At 34.7% G+C, this 20,108-nt stretch overlaps 1 protein-coding gene across 1 annotated transcript; it reads right to left on the reverse strand.

Moving 5' to 3' along the window:
- Window positions 1–11,016: 11,016 nt before the first annotated feature.
- LOC108847708 (uncharacterized) lies at window positions 11,017–19,843 on the reverse strand. Its single transcript, XM_018621032.2, has 5 exons — window positions 19,691–19,843; window positions 12,349–12,576; window positions 11,891–12,294; window positions 11,723–11,780; window positions 11,017–11,550 (listed from the first exon to the last, which is right to left on the reverse strand). The coding sequence occupies exons 1-5, from the start codon at window positions 19,841–19,843 to the stop codon at window positions 11,017–11,019; spliced, it is 1,377 nt and encodes a 458-aa protein (XP_018476534.2).
- Between the last annotated feature and the right edge of the window lie 265 nt (window positions 19,844–20,108).

Consider the following 20,108-nt stretch of genomic DNA (forward strand, 5'->3'; position numbering starts at 1 on the left):
GAATTACAGGAATGGTTCTTTAACATGTGTACATGAATGATCATTTAACATTTGCGTACATGTGTACAATCATCTCTTTGCCGTTTTGTTTTGTTTTATGTACATATATATAATATTGTACATATTGTTGTGTACATTGTGCATAGTGTTGTGTACATGTGTACAATATTATATATTATTTATGTACACGTAAATTACAGGAATGGTCCTTTAACATGTGTACATGAATGGTCATTTAACATTTGCGTACATGTGTACAATCATCTCTTTGTACATATGTACAATATTATATATTATTTCTAGTGTAGTTGCTCAAAAAAGGAAGATAAATCACATGTGTACATGTAGACATTGCTAAAGTTATGAAATTGGATAAAAATTCAAAGTTGAAACTTCATCTAAATCAATTTTACCAGTCATCCATAATATAGCTAGTGTCCACATGGACACCCAAAATCATTGATATTCTTTTAGGGGGATGTATTCAATTTAGCATTTGATGTGATTTGATTTTTAATGGAGTTTTAGATGATTTTAATAAGTTGCAGAAATTTAGGTGATTTTTGTTAAACTACTCTAGAATATCACCTAAAACAATGGGATTTGAGTTTTATTTTTTTTAATTAAGAAACTCCACCCAAACACCCTAAAATCACCTCAGAACTTTAAAATCTCACAACTTAAAATATTTTCAATAACAGTGGATTTCAGAGTACTTTACGAAATGTCAAGTTCAATAACAGTGGATTTTAAATGAGTTTTTAAAATTCATGTTTGAATAAAAGTGGATTTGTCATTTCAATGCAAATCACCTGAAACTCTCAGTTGAATACACCCCCTTAGAGTTTTATGTTTGCTTTTATAGTGAACAACATCAATGATATTTTATGTATAAAGTAGCAAAGATAATTTATCAGTGTAAATATATGAATTATGGGACCAAATCGAAGAATATTGCAAATCAGAAATATCTGAGGCATAAACAAAATAAAACAAAACCAGTGTTGCAAAATCAGAACATTCGCTTGATCTAGATTGCACAACTAAAAGTTTGGAATATTTGTGAACATAATAGAATTTTGAGAAACTGGAGAATAAACAAAAGTTGGAGGACCATATGTGCAAATAACCAAAATTCCACCATTGTTGCTTCTTTGAAGCTTTCTCTTCAATCTGCCATTAAACGACGACGATTTCAGCGTCCATAACTAAAGTCGTGAGCATGACGACCACAACGAGGAGAAGACGATTTGACCGTGACGCGAATAGCGGTAGAGCTATGTTGCAATGGAGCTTAGGATTTGGGGTCGCCGGCAAAAGATTTTCGTTAGAGAAAAAATGACAGTTATTAGTTGGAAAAAAAAATCACGAGATTTTTCACCACTCCAAAATTATTTTGATCATCTTTTTGTTTTTATTTTTATGAATGATTATTTGTCATAGAAAAAAACTCTTTTGAATTATGAGAGGAATTATGTACCTTTTTTTTCATTAAAAAGACTTTTTCTGTAAATTTTAATATTTTTTTATCTGTGAAAAAACAAATCGAGAAAAGAAAAGATAAGAAGAGAGAAGAAAAAGAAGCGGGATCTACTAGTTACAATTGGTTCTGATTTCAACCACTAGACGTAACCAAAAAGAAGAAAAGTTAGAAAAAAGTGTTCTAGTAGTGGAAACTGTCTTATTTTGTTATAAAAAACTCAAAACTGCCTCTAGATGTAATATTTTCTATAGTAAACATATGTGGACGATACTATTATTCACATCAACATCATCACATGTGATGTAAACCAATCTTGTGTGTTTGTGCCCCCATTATACTGTATACTATATATAATATATAATTCGATTAGTTCCAGTTTCTTTTTCTGTTTTCAATTAAGATGAACTTCTATCGAATCGAAACTGCAATACTAATATACTAAGCAACCATTTGAACCTTTACTTTTAGTTATTCGACTAACTTTAGTTTTAGTTTGTTTTGAAGGTATTGGATCGCCAACTTCTTTTAAAAAAAATCTTTTGTTGATGAAGTTTATTTGTTCCATCTTTTTGTATACCAGTCATAGAGCCGCCCTAGATTATTATTCTTTTGTCAACGCCGCCCTAGATTAATACCTATGAAAGAAAGGTTTTGGCGAAGATAAATCAGAGACAAATACACAAGTAAACACCAATTACTCTTATTAGAAATCGCCTTATAAACCCTATTACAAGCTATGCTTAATCAGTTTTACACATCTATTTTAACACCCTAACACACGTCACTGAACAATTTCTAAGCAACCTAACTTATGTCTTTCCTCCGTCAAGTACTTCAGCTACTGCTTCAGTACGACCCATAACACCTCCAAAAGCTTCTCTCTCTTTATAAGATCAACTTCCGTGTTTTTGTCTCTCTACAGACGACCACATAATTATCTTATACTAACTCCACGTTCCCGAAATTCTAGTCTCCAAGGAACCACAATATGAACATCTTCCATATCAATAAGTGCAACTTTCATTTTCTTGGAATGCACTTATTCCTCTTCTTTTAAGTCATAAACTTGCTCCCCAAGTTTATTTATCTTTGCCTTTTCTCAAGATACTCCATTACTCTCCAAGTCCACACGACTCCAGCTCAGCACCTTGACTTCACATGGTCTTCACCACTTCACACGACGTCTACTTCAGTAACTACGTCAGCGACTACTTTAGGGCGGATATCTTTACATCAACAATCTCCCCCTTTTAGCTTTGTGTGCTGATCAAGCACAACATCCTTCTGGTTCAACAACCACGTTCCCCACCTGGAAACTTCCACGCCAATTGTGCTTTCTCCCCCACGAGATGTGCACCACAACATGTTTTTCTCTCCCATGAGATATGCATTCTCTTGACCAGAACGTCACCATTCTCCCCCTACTTGATTGCATACTAAGCTAAAACAGATGCTTAGATGTCAAGCCTTACAGACAAACTCGTCTGCTACTCCATGCTTAATGCATCACGATCTGACGTACTTGTCGAGCTACCTCTCGACTCACTTCTGTTGAGGACCTGGCTTCCTTCATACATCGTCTCCTTGACTATGAGCCCTTCCTCAACCACCCCGAGTGCCCTCTGCACTCGTTGCTATTGGTTTGGAGTGATTTCACTATCACCCTCCTGAAGATCCTCTCGCATCACTTCCTGACGCACTTCGATCTCCTTCCCTGTTGTGCTATGGACAACTCCCTGTCCAAACTCCAGACTTCATGCATCTTGATCTTCCTCAAGATCACTCCTACCAGAGCTACATTCATCTTCTGATGTCTTCTCCTTGATCTCATCAAGTAAGCCACTTTTGGCTACAGACAACTCTTCAACCTTCTTGGGTTTATTAAACGCCTTGTTCACCCTCTTGGCCATGTTTCTACTCTTTTCACGAGCAAAACACTCCACCTTCTTGTGTCCAACCTTCCCACAGAACCAGCAGCACATCTGATGTTGCTTTTTCTTTGGCCTGACACAGTTGCTGATGCGCCGATCAGCCTCCTTCCTTGTACCAGCTGCATACCCATGCTTCAGACCCTCCTGTCTGGACTTCATGTTGCTGCACTGATGTACCACTTTCGGCTTGTTACTCACAGCCACGCGCTGTAGAACTTCCTGCCGTACTCCTTATCTTACGTCCCGACGTACTTCCTGACAAGGTCTTTTGGCTCCACCTTTTGATGTGCTCCCACACACAAAATGTGACAGCCCCTTCTGTACTTTCTTAGTACTCTCAACTTTCCTAAGCTTGCTAACCTCCTGCTCCAGAGACTTATTCTTCTCTTTTACAGTTGCAAGTTCCTCACGAAGTTCCTCAAGCAGCTCATTCTGCTTCTGAAACACATTCTTGAGCTTCAACCACTTTTCATACAGCACATGATACTCATCATCGTCTGTATAAACATCTGAATCCGAGGATTCACCAGATCCCTCCTTGCGTGCACCAAACGCAACCATATTCTTCAACACCTTTTCATCTTCTTTAGACTCTGACTCATCAGACGACTGCGATGAACCTCCTTTTCCCTTCTTTGAGTTTGGACATTCACGCCGTGTGTGTCCAACACCTCTGCATTCAGAACACTTAAGTTCTCTTCGTCGTGCTACATGACAGTTAGCCCTTATATGACCAACTCCTTCACATTCGTAGCACTTGAAACCTTCTCTCCTTCTGCGATTGCCTTGACCACCTCCATGCTTTACATGCGGAGGCCTCTTCCTAACGCAGCGCATGAACTCTCTGATGTTCCTGACTACCCATCCCACGGCATCATCAATCTTCTGAAGTCTATCAACTTCTTTTTCAGCCACAAGGGCTATACTCCCTGACGTACCTCCTGATGTAGACACCGAGCCACTGCCTGTCTCCATCTCTTCCGCCTTCAGCATACCCATTACCTTGTCAAACTTGAGCTCATCCGTGTTTGCAGTCATATTCATGACCGCCTTCTGAGCTCCAAACCTTGCTGGAAGACAGTGTAGCAACTTCTTCACCAGCTTCTTCTCCTTGTACTTCTTTCCAATTACACATGCTTCATGCGCCATATCACTGAGTTTGGCACTGAAGCTCGCCACCGTATCAATATCTGACCACCTGAGGTTCTCGAACTGCGAACCAAGATGATCCAGACGTGTCCTCTTGACACTATCATCTCCTTCAAACGAATTCAGCAGGATCTCCCACGCCTCTTTAGCTGAAGTACTCCCCTGAATCAGATGAAACTGTTCCACTTCAACAGCTCCAAAAATCGCTGATAGCGCCTTTGCAATAAACTTTGCTGCATTGCGCTCTGCCTCTGACCAATCCAACTTTGGCTTAGGCTTCTTCCCATCCGCTGTGACTATGGTAGTCTCCTCCCAACCAGTCTCCACAGCTGTCCACGCATCTTCATTGATTCCTCGAATTAACTGCTTCATGCGAGCCTTCCAATGACCATACTGGTCTGCATTCTACAGGATTGCCTTCTGCACAGAAATAACCGTGTCCATCTTCACCTCTAAGATCACACCAGTAACTTAGGTGACCCGCTCTGATACTACTTGTAAGTGCAAAGATGACACAAACAATAGTAATGCAAAAGATAAACCAGAGACAAATACACAAGCAAACACCAATTGCTCTTATTAGAAATCGCCTTGTAAACCCTACTACAAGCTATGCTTAATCAGCTTTACACGTCTAGTGTTACACCCTAACACACGCCACTGAACAATTCCTAAGCAACCCTAGCTTATGTCTCTCCTCCGTCAAGTACTTCAGCCACTGCTTCAGCACGACCCAGAACACCTCCAAAAGCTTCTCTCTCTCTATAAGATCAGCCTCCGTGTCTCTGTCTCTCTACAGACGACCACATAGCTATCTTATACTAACACCACGTTCCCGAAATCCTAGTCTCCAAGGAACCACAATATGGACATCTTCCATATCAATAAGTGCAACTTTCCTTTTCTTGGAATGCACTTATTCCTCTTCTTTTAAGTCATAAACTTGCTCCCCAAGTTTATTCCTCTTTGCCTTTTCTCCAAGATACTCCCTTGCTCTCCAAGTCCACACGACTCCAGCTCAGCACCTTGACTCCACATGGTCTTCACCACTTCACACGACGTCTGCTTCAGTAACTACGTCAGCGACTACTTCAGGGCGGACATCTTTACATCAACACAACTTCGGTAAATAATTGAGAGTACAATTGCAAACGAAAATCTTTTTAATACAATGGTTAGAAAGAATTAGTTCAATCATTATAGAGAAAATAACAGCAAATATAAATATGTTAGTTGGTAAACGTATATTGAGATGACATTGCTATGCAAGTAGTCTTAAGGTGAATTCATCCCCTTTCTGTTGAACCAAGAGTTCCAGTGGAGATTGAAGTCAGTTCGAAATGGAGTCAGATCAGAGAATTGAACCAAAAAACTAAACCGGTGTGTGGCTGAAACCGATCAATGACTTAGCAGACACGGGATTGAGAATCAAAGTGGTTACAAGTCATGGAGGAAAATAAGGAAAGAAAATTGTCGAGAATATTTGTCAAGAAGAGGTGTAAAAAAGAAAGTGCACTCTAGGGAAGAGGATGTGCTTTTTGGAAGAAAAAAAAAGGTTTTTAGGTTTTGAGAAAGCGCAACGAGAAAATTGTAAGGGTATAACTTAGGTCTGAATTCTCGTGTTTTGATAGTGTTAGGAATTGATCAGTCAACATACATGTGTGTGTGTTCTTGTAAACCTGATTAAACAAGTATTTGAGATTGTTTAAGTGATTCCTAATAAAGTATTTTGAAGTGATCTTCAGTGTTTTAAGTTTTTCTGCTTTTGTTTCTGTTCTAGGTTTTACATTTGGTATCAGAGCGGTCAACCTCTACGATATCAACATCGCCTACATGTTGAGATTTTGGAGAGAACATGGAACATATGAAAGAACTGATCGCTGTGCAAAAGCCAATCATGTTTGATGGTGGAAACTTTGGACATTGAAAGGTCCATATGAGGCATGTCATTCGTAGGATTGATGAAGAAGCTTGGGTTGAAGTTGTGAATGGTTAGCCGGGACCCACCATGTAGGACGAGAAAAGAATGGAAGTACCAAAGCCCCTGGAACAATGAACAACCGAAGAAAAGAATGCTTTAATGTTCATCTCCATGGCGATTTCCACAATCTTCTCAATAGTTGATACTGACCAGTTCAAGATAATTCAGGCATGTGAGTCGGCAAAAATTGTGTGGGACACACTTGCCAACTACTTTGAAGGAGACACAAGTGTAAAAAGAACTTGGCTTGATCATCTTGAAACGAAGTGAGAAAATCTGAGGATGGAAGAAGATGAACCATTAGGTGCCTTCACTGCCCAACTGAACACCATATCAAAGGAAGTAGCTGTACTGGGTGAGAAGTACTCGGAGAAGAAACTTGTCAAGAAACTCATCAGATGTCTTCCTAAGTGATTTGAAGCCTACAAAGCGGTGATCAAGGCCACTATGAACTCTGATGAAACCAAGTTTGACAAATTGGTTGGGTTACTCATATCATATAAGCTGGAACGAACATAAGATCTCCCACCTCCTGTTAAAGGGATTGCCTTTGCAGCTATTGCAGATGATGAGAGAGTTAAGAAATTGGAAGCTGATGTCAGTCTGATGGCAAAAATCTTCAACAATATAGTGAAAAGATTTCACAAATGAGTGTCCAGAACCTTTGATCGTTCCAACAAGGGTGGTTACCAGCAGAATTCAAGATTATATGAAGACCGACATGATTGTTAGAAAGATGTGTAGTGTCATGAATGTGAGGGATACTGTCATATTCAACGAGCATGCCTGTTGTTTAAACGGAAGGAAACGAAGTGCACCGAATGCAAGGGGAGAGGGCATCTGAAGGAAGAATGTCCAAATGGTCAAAAGACTGTTGAAAAATCACTGATTTGCTTCAGTGATACTGAATCTGAAGGAGAAGACGATCCCAAGGACCTGCTATTAAACTTTGTGGCACTGGTAGGTTCAGAAAAGGGTTGTTCAGACTCTGAGTCATCAGATGATGAATGAGATGAGACTGATGTCGAGAAAGATTACCGTGAGCTGTATGACCAATGCATGAAACTGAGTCACAATAACATTCAGCTAATAAATGATATTGCTATGCTGAGAGCTCATGTTAATATTCTGACTATTGATTCTAGCGATTCCAAAGGCAAGGAGAACATGGTGCCAAAGTCAGAAAATGTCATAAGAAACTTGAAAGATATCGAATGAGAACTGGTGGATGAAAAGCTGAAGAATCAAGTCTTGGAAGATCGTGTAGCCAAGATGTGGCAAGCCTTAACTGAAGAGCAGGCCAAAGCTCGTGGATTGAAGCATGATTTGATAGAGAATCACAAGAATATTTGAATGCTGCGTCGAGGAACCAAAGATCTCGATCAGCTTTTGATAGTGGGACAAGCTCCAAAAGCTAACTGGGGTTTGTACAATGGGAAGGAGTCTACTTCAACAGTTTTTGTGCATGCAACGAAACCATTGGAAGAACAAGTTATCACAACTGAGAAAGGCACATGTTCCAGGTCTAAGAATGAAAAGGAGAATCAAGTTACAGTAAGAGAGGTGAGAGTCAAATAAACTGACAACGGAAAATCAGTGATGGGTGCTGAAAAGAAAAAGGAAGAGACAGTTGTGAGTCCACCGGCCGAAAAACGCAGAGGATGTTTTGCATGTGGCAGAATATGACATAAAAATCATTTTGCTATAGATTTCTCCGCAAAATTCATCAAGCGTGGAAGGCTGGAAAATGTTTCATCGAGAGAAGGTGGTTTGGGAAAGTCTGGATCGCTAAGGAAGATTTGTATCCTCGTCAGAGTGGGACGGATGCATCCGAATATATTGATGACTGTGATGATGAGATGGATGATGGATAATGAAGAAGAGATGGCATTGATGGTGTATGAGCAGAACACAGTGGGAGCTTGGTACTTTGACAGTGGCTGCTCACGACACATGACGGATTATGGCAGTGGAATTAAGGACCTCGTTGAATCAAGAAAGACGAAACGTCACATTCTTAATATATTTAATGGCTGAATTAGAATAAACGTTGTAGCTGAGTTTTATTTAACGTTGTGGCTGAGTTATAGTAAATGTTGTTGCTGAGTTTTATTTAACGTTGTGGCTGAGTTATAGTAAACGTGGTGGTGGCTGTGTTATTATTAACGTTATGGCTGAGTTATAATAAACGTTGTAAAAGATTTATATTACATTAAAATGTTGTTGCTTAATTATAGTAAACATTGCGGCTGAGTTATAATAAACATTATGGCTGAGTTGTAATTAAAGAAAACATTGTGGCTGAGTTTTATAAGACATAATATAAGAGAATTACAATATTTTATAAAGATACGATATAATTACACTCTGAAACCGAAATTATCAGGCCCAAACTCTTCAAACATGTCGACAAGAGCAAGCCAAACGTTAGTTACCATCCACTCAGGCTTCTCGCCACCATGCGCCCAACACCTCCTCAACCATCGCATTTGAGATTGAAGTAGAGTTCTGGCCATCAGATTAAAATGTGTCCAGACTAGCAAATTGTGTCTCGGATCCCATGTGTTTCTCCACTAAAAGAAGATGACAAACAAATTTTAGTGTTGTTGTTTAATGAAATATGCATACATAATTGATGCTTACAGCGAGTATAAAAAACCACCGTTCGTTAAAATGAGCGGGAATGAACTGATATGTCGGCCACTCATGAACCCATCATTCTCGAAGAATATATGGGATCGCCTGCGAAAAATCATGTAAAAATATAAACCATGTAACAGAGGTTTTGTCTACGTAGACACCCTGACCAGGATTTAGAACGGGGAGATTCTCCCGATCTGCAGAACTTAGAATGGCATTCACACTGCCGTCAAGTTTTAATGACCAACCAGGGACAATCGACATATTTGTAGGTTACTGAATGTTGAGAGAAAAATTGTGAGAATGAGTCTATATATAGAACGTCGGAGGTCGTGGGATAAAATTTCTCTAATCAATTGAAAGCAACTTTTTTCCCGCCCATAAAACGAAACGTCATTATTAAAATTCTCGTTAAAGCCGAGTTAGTAAACATTAACGGCTGAGTTAGTAACTGAGGTTTAAAGTTTAGGGTTAACTATTTAGGGTTAGCTATTTAGGGTTTAGAGTGAATATAATAGTAAATATAACAAAGAAAACAAATTCAGTTGAAAGTACTTACTGAATATAATAGTAAATATATGGTTTAGAGTTTAGGGTTAACTATTTAGGTTTAGAGTTAACTATTTAGGAATTAGACTTAATAAAATAGTAAATATAACAAAGAAAACAAATCCAGTTGAAAGTACTTAGTGAATATAATAGTATATATAAGGTTTAGGGTTTAGGGTTAATTATTTAGGGTTTAGGGTCAACTATTTAGGGTTTAGGGTTTAGTACTTAGGAATTAGGGTGAATATAATAGTAAATATAATAAAGAATACAAATTAAGTTCAAAGTACATTGTATATGGTTTATTTTGATTGAATTAGGCTCACACCTATATATTTAAATGTAATGTTTTACCCAATAAACCCTTTAGGGCGGGAGCATCAGCGATCCCCTCCATCTCGATTCCCCAAGTACGTTTTTAATTATTTTAATCTTTTTTTGTTTGACTTTAAAAAAAAAATTATAATCGAACCTATCGTGGGCCGCCACGTAACACTAACGAGACGGTATCACTAGGTGATACTCTACGGCCTGGGTTCAAAACATTTCTATTATTATATTATTTTTTTCCTCGAAAAACGTGTGAACTCCATCTAAAATCTACTAATGCGCTTGGTCTTAACTAGTAAGACAACATATACCTCAATAGTTATTAATCGATTATAAACTCGAAATTCACCAAAATAGACACATTAAGTTGATTGTTTATACCCTTGAAAATCAATAAAGTAGACACATTCAGTTTCTTAATGTATATCTATTACATTTTTTATTTTAGGATATATTTGAGGTATGACTGAGTTACATTACCGATACGATTGAGTTATATTAACCGATGCAGCTGAGTTATATAATTTTTTTTGATTTTAGAGTATGTTTGAGGTATGGCTTAGTTATATTAACCGATACGGATGAGTTATTTTAACCGATACAGCTGAGTTATATTAATATTTTTTTATTTTAGGGTATGTTTGAAGTATGACTGAGTTATATTAACTGATACGGCTGAGATATATCAACGATAAGGCTGGGATATATAAGTGAAAGTCACATACTAAATAAAATTTCACACTGAAAGTCAAATACCAACTAAAATCACAACTTAAGTCCAAAAATTACAATAAGAGAAACTAAACTAAAGGTTCAGACGGACAACATTGCGTTAATGGCTGCATTTCCTCCTTCCTCGAGGATCTCTGATGCCATCTTCACCCGAATACCTTGAATATTTTTGTCATTTATCCCATCAAAAGTAACCCCAAACGTTAAACACTCGGCAAACTTTAACGATACACCCAACAATCGCCACTTAGGGTGTTCTGTGGAACGTTTTGGGGACTCCTCCTTCTGAACGGTAACTGCTTTTTACTTGGTTTTCGGAGATTGGCAGGAATGATAGCATTCAACATCGCAAGCAGCATTTGCGTTATCGGCTTAAATTCCTCTACCATTTTATTCTCACTTTTTTTTGTCATCTGTCCAATGATACATTCGTAGCAATCAACCTTCTCCTTTACCAGATCCACATGAAATGCCACCCAGTGATCGCCTTTTACTTGAAGCACTCCGAACAAATGATCCACATCTTCAACCCACTTCAAGTTTGTTGGATTTTCAGCGGGAAGCATACCGTTGACTAACTTTTCATACCCACTGCCTTTGAAAATAAATCGATCAGGTTTTATCTTGAACTGGGCATAATCGTGAACCCACATGGTGAGGAACCAAGGGTCAATAAAGACAATGTGCTTCGACCATAATGGGGTGGGATTTTGCATGGACCTTCCAATGAGAACTTTCATATACGCAGCGACATGCTACACAAAGGAAATTAATTAAGTCATCAAATAATATATAACTCAGCCATGATATATTTAATAACTCGGCTATTAGATATATAACTCATCATTGTAGATTTAATAACTCAGCCGTAATGCTGAATAACTCAGCCATAATATATGTAATAACTCAGCCGTAATAGAGACTTACATTATCAAACAACCATCCATATTGCTGGTATGGCCCTGGTCTTTCAATGATGAGTATGCTGTAAAAGTCAGCCTCATGATCAGCTGTTCTCAACGGTTTTTTAGTTGTTTTCCGTATTGGTGCTGGTCTGGGTGGAATTTTGCTTATGTGATATATAAGGTTTTCCACTTTAAAGGATCAATAGGTGCTAGAGGATCATATCTAGCGGTTGAATGCTCAAAATTCTTCCTCATGCACGTCGTTCCATCGTCTCCAATGTATGGAAAACATGGTTCTGAAGAAACTCCCACCAATGAACAAACATGTGTAGATAATTGAACATGTCTCTCCCGATACTCCTTTATCCTAGCAGATATAGCCACTTCCTCTTGCTTGACATCAGACTCCGGGAACACTTCGTTCTGTGCCGCGATAATGTCGTCTGTCACATCCGCAATGGAACTGTCCTGTAGAGTTAGAATCGTTACTCTTATTACATTGGCACGCGGTGTACTAACGCCCTCCTTCTTTATCTCACCCACCTTTTGCTTCTTTGATGCAGCCTCCTTCTTTTTAGCAGCGACTTCTTGCTTCTTTAACTCAGAATGTTTTTTCTTAGCAGCGGTTGTTTACTTCTTTAACTCAACCGCTTCCTTTTTCTTTAACTCAGCCACTTCCTTCTTCTTTAAAGCAGCCTCTGCCTTCTGAGTAGCCTCATCTTTCTGTTTTGGATTGACCTTGCAGCCGCGTCTATAGGCTGGACGCTTAGCAGGAGAAATATTAAGGAAATCAAGATGATCAGTTTTAGCAGGAGTTGCAGCGACCTTCTTCTCAGCAACATTCTTCACACCAACATCTTTCGCATCAGCCTCATCCTTCTCCGCATTAGTATCTTTAGTGTCAGTGATACTTGCTCAAATTACCCTATAGCAATATTATTCTCATCAAAAGAGGCCAATTGTAGTACTTAGAGATCAAATCCACAAGGAGCTGAGGAATCAATAGATCTTATTGTAACTAAGCTAGGCTGAAGATTTATTAATTGCAGTGAAAATAAATGTAAACAAGGAAACTGGTTTGAGCAGGACAATTACTCAAGATGATTGGATGGGTTTAACTAGTATGATTTAAAAGAGTTAGATCTAAGATTACTATTCAGGTTATCAGGATTATAGAGGTATGATTCCTATGTGAATGCATATCTTCAATTAAAATATCTTGGATATGACTTGACCACATAGGTTTGTCCCCATACAAACTCATGTAATCAATCCTGGAATATTTCACGTTTTGCCCAACTTTCATTCATCTATGAAAAAAACAAGCATGTTATAGCCTTTGTTGTGAATTGGTATTTAATTAAATAACTAATTGTTTCACATATTGACTCGCATAATCTAAAAGGTGATTCTCTCAAAGAGGTCATGTTTATTTTTTTGTCACAAAAAGCTTGCAATGAGGAAAATGACCAAAAATATATTTCATTAGAGAAAAAAACTTATACCATAAATATATAAATACAGATAAATAAATAAATATTTATTTTTATTTTAAAATATTTTAAACCTCAATCCAAAAATTTTACATTTAACTCTAAATATTAAATCTAGGTTAATTAACCCTAGAAGTATAAATATATATTTATATCTTTAATGAAACATTTTTATCATTTTGATCCTTGGGGGCTACATTTGAGACCAAAAAAACTATTTTAGGGATATCCTACGGTCTTTCTCTTATCTAAAAGACATCCAATAAAAAATTATGTTTGAGTTGTTCAAACTCCTCTTCTATGGTGTGTTTGTTAGTGGACCGCATCTTATCATATCAAGATCTAACATACAACTTACTGAATTCCATTTTTTAAGAAATAAAATATATTTATCTCTCCTATCAGGAAACTTTTTGCAGGTTGTGAGAAAATATGTTTGCAAATGAGTGTGCTCCTCCTCAGTAAGTCCTTGGTTCTTTAATTTTTTTCACTAAGTTGTCCAATATCCGTGAAGATGTTTTGGACACAAACATAATATGTTATCCTTTGCACTCCACCATCATGCCGAGCAGGTCTTAGTTTTTTTTACTTCTAATGGAAAGTAGTATTCATCAAAGTTTAAAGTTTCTTCATTGATGCTCTGTGCGATTATAAATCATTCCACCTTCTTTAAAAATTTTGACTTTCTTTGTTCATATGAAACATATACAGCATACATCCATCTATTCTGCGCACGACCAAGTTCCAATTCTCTTGAGAGATTAATATATGAAGATGTTCCATTACATAAAAATGATGGAGAAAATATTCTCGAGGTTGCAAATAATCACAAGTATGGTAGCCTACAAATTGTGAGTACCTTTTGCAGTGAGTGATCTCAGCACCTATGCCTACATACATAAAGAAAACAAATTCCATAAGTACATATATAAATATAATAAACTGATATGATAAATTAATTAATTGGTTAAAATATAATTAAGTGCAATTTCTTTAGAATGTTTCGTGGAAATAGTCCAGAAAAGACAAACGAAATGAGGCATCGTATTATTACATGAAAATAGTGGCTCTTCATGTCAATAAACTTTCATTCACTTTTTTCGACACAGTTACGCAAATAAGATGCATAGCTGTCTGAAAATTTAACGATGTATGTAATCCAATCAAAGCACTCGTCTTTGCAACTGCATCCAAATGGTATACGGGAACATGATATTTACCATGCTCATCAACATGTAGTTCGGAACGAGCACAAATATCAACTAAATAGAGTCTTGACTTCAAATTATCTTTCGTTTTCCCTTAGACATTAAGGATTGTGTTCATCAAATTGTCAAAAAAAAAATTCATGACATCTATATTATGCCGCAACAAATGATTCTCCAACATAGCAGATCCAATAAAATAATCTTCTTATGCCAATTGTGTAGTTCTCCAATACTGTCAACTGGGTAATGCACATTTCCACTTACGTCGGGCGTCCTATCTGCACCAAAATCTCTTAACTGTTCTAACAACTTTTTCCATATGCTTTTGGAGGTGGACTGTCAAACACCTTCTTATTCTTTTTTGAAAACAAAGTTTTACTTTTACATTATAGATGATCTTGTGGTAGAAATCTCCTTTGATAGTCAAACAAACACGTTTTCCGTCTGCGTTTTAGTTGGAATAATTTTCTTAACCGGACCGGCTAGCAAACCGGAATTTTTTTGGTTCATGGGTAACTGTGGTTCAACCTTCATTGGGGTTGATTAGATTAAATTAAATTTTATGATATTTTGTAAATAATATGCATGTTCTTGAAAAGATATATCATATCAAATAAAAAGTTTCGATAGCCATAATGTTAGAAAAACTTAAGAAATAACAACTAAAATGTAACAAAAATAATAAAATAAATTAATCGTTCAAATATAAAATCAATACAAAAAGCACATTTAAACTTTAGTCTTGAGATCATTATCACTCTAAATTTTATCACTTCAGAAAAAAATTATTTACACATAGTTAAAAAATTATTTTTTGAAATAAAACATGTGTTTTGTTCTTTTATATATTATACAAATTTCACAAATGTAAATATTTCAATTATTAAAGTCTTCAACACATTAGCTCTGTGTTGCTTCTTCTTTTTTTTTCTGTGTGTTGCTTCTTCAGATTCTTCTGTGTTGCGTTATTTGTTTCTGAGATTTCATATGATTTAGCTAAGATTGGACTAGCAGATGATTTAGATTCATTCACATATTTGTGCTTGTTTTTCTTAATCTCGGATTAGGATCTTATAGTCTCAGTTATTAGCTATATAGATTGGACTACAGTTATGAGATTAGACTAGAGAATCAAATTTTGGATCAAGTGTGTACGATTTCGTTGCTTCCTGATTTTATTCCTGAATATTGCTGTAAGTTCCTTTTCCTCTTTTCCTTGTGTTGGTTATAAGTTTGAGAAATTTATTTTCATTTTGATTATGAATCAATTGCATGGTGATCCTAGCTTACCAGCTTCACATCAGAACTTTTAAGACACTGATGAAACTTGTGCGGATTCAAGATATCATTTTGATCAGCAAAAACAGTGACCGATAAGCTGATAAGACATGCAACAAACTAATACAGTGGCGGGGCGGGACTATGCGTAGCGGTAACACTCTTTGCCATCACTAACTGCAGGTCCTGGTTCTTATGAAAAGAAGAGGTAGTTCGTTGGCATCAACAACCAAACTCTTGGTAATTAAGTTTTTTGTTTTGTAGATGTTACTAGTTTAGATATCTCTTGTGTCAGAAACAGAAATCTTTCATGTTTCAGTAACATTCAGCTTGTAAATTTCATGTTTGTTACTAACACTTGTGATGATAAAATCATTTTATGAATATCTTGAATATTTTTTTTTATAAAATCCAATACAAAATAAATATAATAATGATATATGGCTCGACTCAGATACAAAATACGGCTTAAATATAATAGCAATTGGATCGATTATAGCACATATATGGATTTTAATCAACTTCGGACAAAAAAATAGAGGTGTTATAGTAAATTAAATAGTATCATTCAAATAAATGCTATCGTATCTAAACTTAACTTAGCATACCTAAATATTACTATCGTAGAAAAGGTATCTATGATAGATGCCGCTGACATAGCATTTATGAATTCGATATGAAACATCTACTATAGCATATTTTCCGCGTTAATAATTTACATATTTCTTGTATTGTAAAACCGGACCGGCTAGCAAATCGGAAATACTTTGGGTCATGGGTCACTGTTGTTCAACCTTCGATCGGGTATGATCGGATTAAATTAAATTTTATGATATTTTGTAAATAATATGCATGTTCTTGAAAATATATATGATATCAAATAAAATGTTTCGATAGCCATAATGTTTGAAAAACTTAAAAAATACAAACTAAAATGTAACAAAATTAATAAAATAAATTAATAGCTCAAATTTAAAATAAATATGAAAAGCACATTTAAACCTTTGTCTCCTGATCGTTATCACTATAAATCTCACTTTTAAAGAATTATATACACATTAGTTAAAATTTATATTCTGAAATAAAACATGTGTTTTGTTCTTTTATATATAATACAAATTTCACAAATGTATTTCAATTATTTAAGTCTTCAATACAAGTGAACATAAAATAAAAAATGTGAGAAAAAGACAAAAACAAATCATGACGTAAAAATTATACTTTGTGAATTTCGTAATTTGTGAGTTGCAAGAAAAATATGAGACGCGATATTGTATTAATATAAATCTAAATCTTATTAAATAATAAGGAGGTGTTATTGGTTTATAAAATTTTAATAATTTAGAAATTCATGTAGTATTTATATATCCAAATAAAATATACAGATTTTCAAATTCTCTTGGGTCAGTAATTGCAAATCCGGAGGGTTTTCCTCGGATTTAAGTATTTGTATTTTTAACAAAGAAATCCATACAAATCCATTCAGAGCAATTGTAAAATCAAATCTAATAAATCAGTATGATTGAATAACTTTTGATTTGAATTAGAATTGATCTATACTATTAAAACATAAAGTTTTTTTGAAGTGCCATTTTATTTTAAAACTATTTACAGATCCATGTCATTGCTTTATTTAAAATATATGATTTTTATTTAAATCATGATCAAATCTATTTAATTCTAATAAACTCTATTTAATCCAACAATATTTTTTTTTACACTTTCTTAAGTAACTGAACAACAATAGAATCTCATATTTTAACCAGCCTATAATTTTATTGATTTGTTTGTTGTATAATATTTTGGTTTATTTTGAAAACTTTAAAAATAATTTTAATATCTAAAGTTAAATTATAATTAAAATATGTGAAGAATATTTTCAAATTTTAAAATATTTATATGTGTTGCAATTATCATTTAAATGACCACATAAATGTTAATTTTTAATTTAAACAAAAAATTCAAAGATTAAAGTTAATAATTAATTTTTTTAACTTTAACAAAATATTTTTAAAATGTTACAGCTACTCATAATATTGACACATTTTATAAAATCATAGAAGTAATTATTTTCTAAATCAATATGACATAAATTTACAATTAATATTTACAGGTTTTCCAGTAAATATGTATCAATTACAACGGGTCTTACAATTACATTTTTCATTTCTATTGTGATCTAAAAAATGGGTTAATAATTTTATCAACAAAAAACAATTATGCTTTCAAAATATAGATGGAGATATTTTTATATATAATATTAAGAGGTCCTTGAATAAATAAAAATTTGTATAAGTGATATATATATATATATATATATTATGATCAATTATCCTATATATTAAAAGTATTTAATATAAAAAGCATCTAATTAGTAATCTTAATTAATTCAAATGCTACATTTACCATTTAAACAATAAGTTTGCACCATTTAATTCATAACCATATTGTTACCATAATTCTAGATCTTCTACAATTTTTTAAATATCCTAATTTATTCGACAAACAGTTTTTCCTTATAATATAAATTCATGATTACATATTTCCTATAATTATGGGGATGTACTTTGTGATGGAGTTGTTTTCATTTTCTTTGTAAATTAATGGAGTTGTGTTGGCAAGCTTTTTGATAGGATTATTCAATTTGGACAAGCTTCTATTGGTTTATTTTTATTTAAATCCTAATCAAATCTATTTACAGATCCATGCGAATATAGGCAAGCTTTTGATAATATTATTCAATTTTGACACTACACTGATAAGAAAGTTAATGAGCTCGCGAAAACCATTTTGGGGTTAAGAAACTTCTCACTCTCTTGGTGTTAAGCATCGAGACCTCAAATCAGTAATTTTTTGTTTCTTATAAAATACGAAAATTATTTTTTAAAAATAATCGCCTTTGGACTCTCAATGTACTTTCATTTTTAGATTTTCCTTTTGTACTTACTTTTCTCTATGAATATGTTAGATTTATGCAACATCAATGTTTGAGTTTGAAATTCAATTTTCCAAACTTTTGCACATGAGGTTCTTATACATGTTATCACTAGACTCTATATTATGTAGCTCTAAAAGCTTTCAGAAAGCGTTATGGTATTGAATCAGATGTAATACTTTTTTCTGCGACCGGTAACGAAAATTCTATGTTTTATTTAGGTACCGATTAGGTAGTCATTGGTGCTAGTTTAAATTTGGCTTATCATTTTTTATATAATTGGTTCCACTATATTTTTAATATATATCAAAATATAAACAAAAACTAAATTTAGTTAACACTATTTGAAAACATGGCCAAACCTAGGTGAAATAAGACCAAAAAAGTTATATGTAAATTTTATGTTATCCAACATAAATTTTATTTAATAGATATCCCAATATAAATTTTATCGTACTTAACATACTATAATAAATTTCATACATCCCAATATAAATTTTATCATACTTAACATACTATAATAAATTTCATACACATATACAAATATAGATAAAATTATAATTTATTACATAAAATATCTTTCAACCGAAAATAATCCCGCGCTTTAAAAGCGCATGTCAAAATCTAGTTATGCTATTAAAGTTCAACTACACTAGAGAGAATAGTTGCAAAATAGTGGCTAACAATACCCTAAACCTTATATATCATCTCATTACTTTTAATTTTGTAATTGCAAAATAGTTGCAAATTAGTTTGAAATTGGTTACATAATTTTGCAACCACTAGTTGTAGTTGCAAGAGAAGTCTCTAAATTAATGTTTTCTTGTACTGTCTCGATTATTTACAAAAAGAATGGCATTGGAATATAAAAATTCCAGAATAGTAAGATGAAGAAGGACCACCTCTTTCCCTCTTTGCAAGAGGCTCCTCGGCACTTTGAGTGTGTTCAACCGGCTTGGTGGAAGTGGATCAGGTTGAGCGTTGTTGGAGAAAAAAATTAATCCCCTTCTTTAGCATCCTTTCGGCAGTATCTTGGACCTTTTCGACAGATTTCTTCCTTTTATATTTTACTTTACCGATTTCTTATTCGAGGTCTTCTTAGGAGGTACCACGGCAGGTGCTGCTTCAGTAAGTGCAATCACTTTAGTTTGACCCTTGTCATGGGCTATGATGATTGAATCGGTGAATGTATCGACATTATTTGAGATTGTCTTCTTTAATTTCTCCATTTTCGTTGAAGTATCGGGTTCTTTCGACTATCCCTTGGCCTTTTCCTATCATCTGTAAATAAAGACCAAAAAATTAATTAAAAAAGGTAAAAAATAAAAATAAATGAAATATATTTGGCAAAATGAAAGATTATCCTTTGCTTTATGATTGAAGCTTTGTTGGATTCTTCACTTGTTGATATGTCCCTATAAGGGCATCCATATCGATAGTCTTTGCTGCGTCCTTAGAGGAGGGAAACCACAAATTGCCAAAACCAAGAAGGAC

Source organism: Raphanus sativus, chromosome 1 (assembly GCF_000801105.2).
Source record: "Raphanus sativus cultivar WK10039 chromosome 1, ASM80110v3, whole genome shotgun sequence".
In the NCBI taxonomy this organism is placed as follows: Eukaryota; Viridiplantae; Streptophyta; class Magnoliopsida; order Brassicales; family Brassicaceae; genus Raphanus; species Raphanus sativus.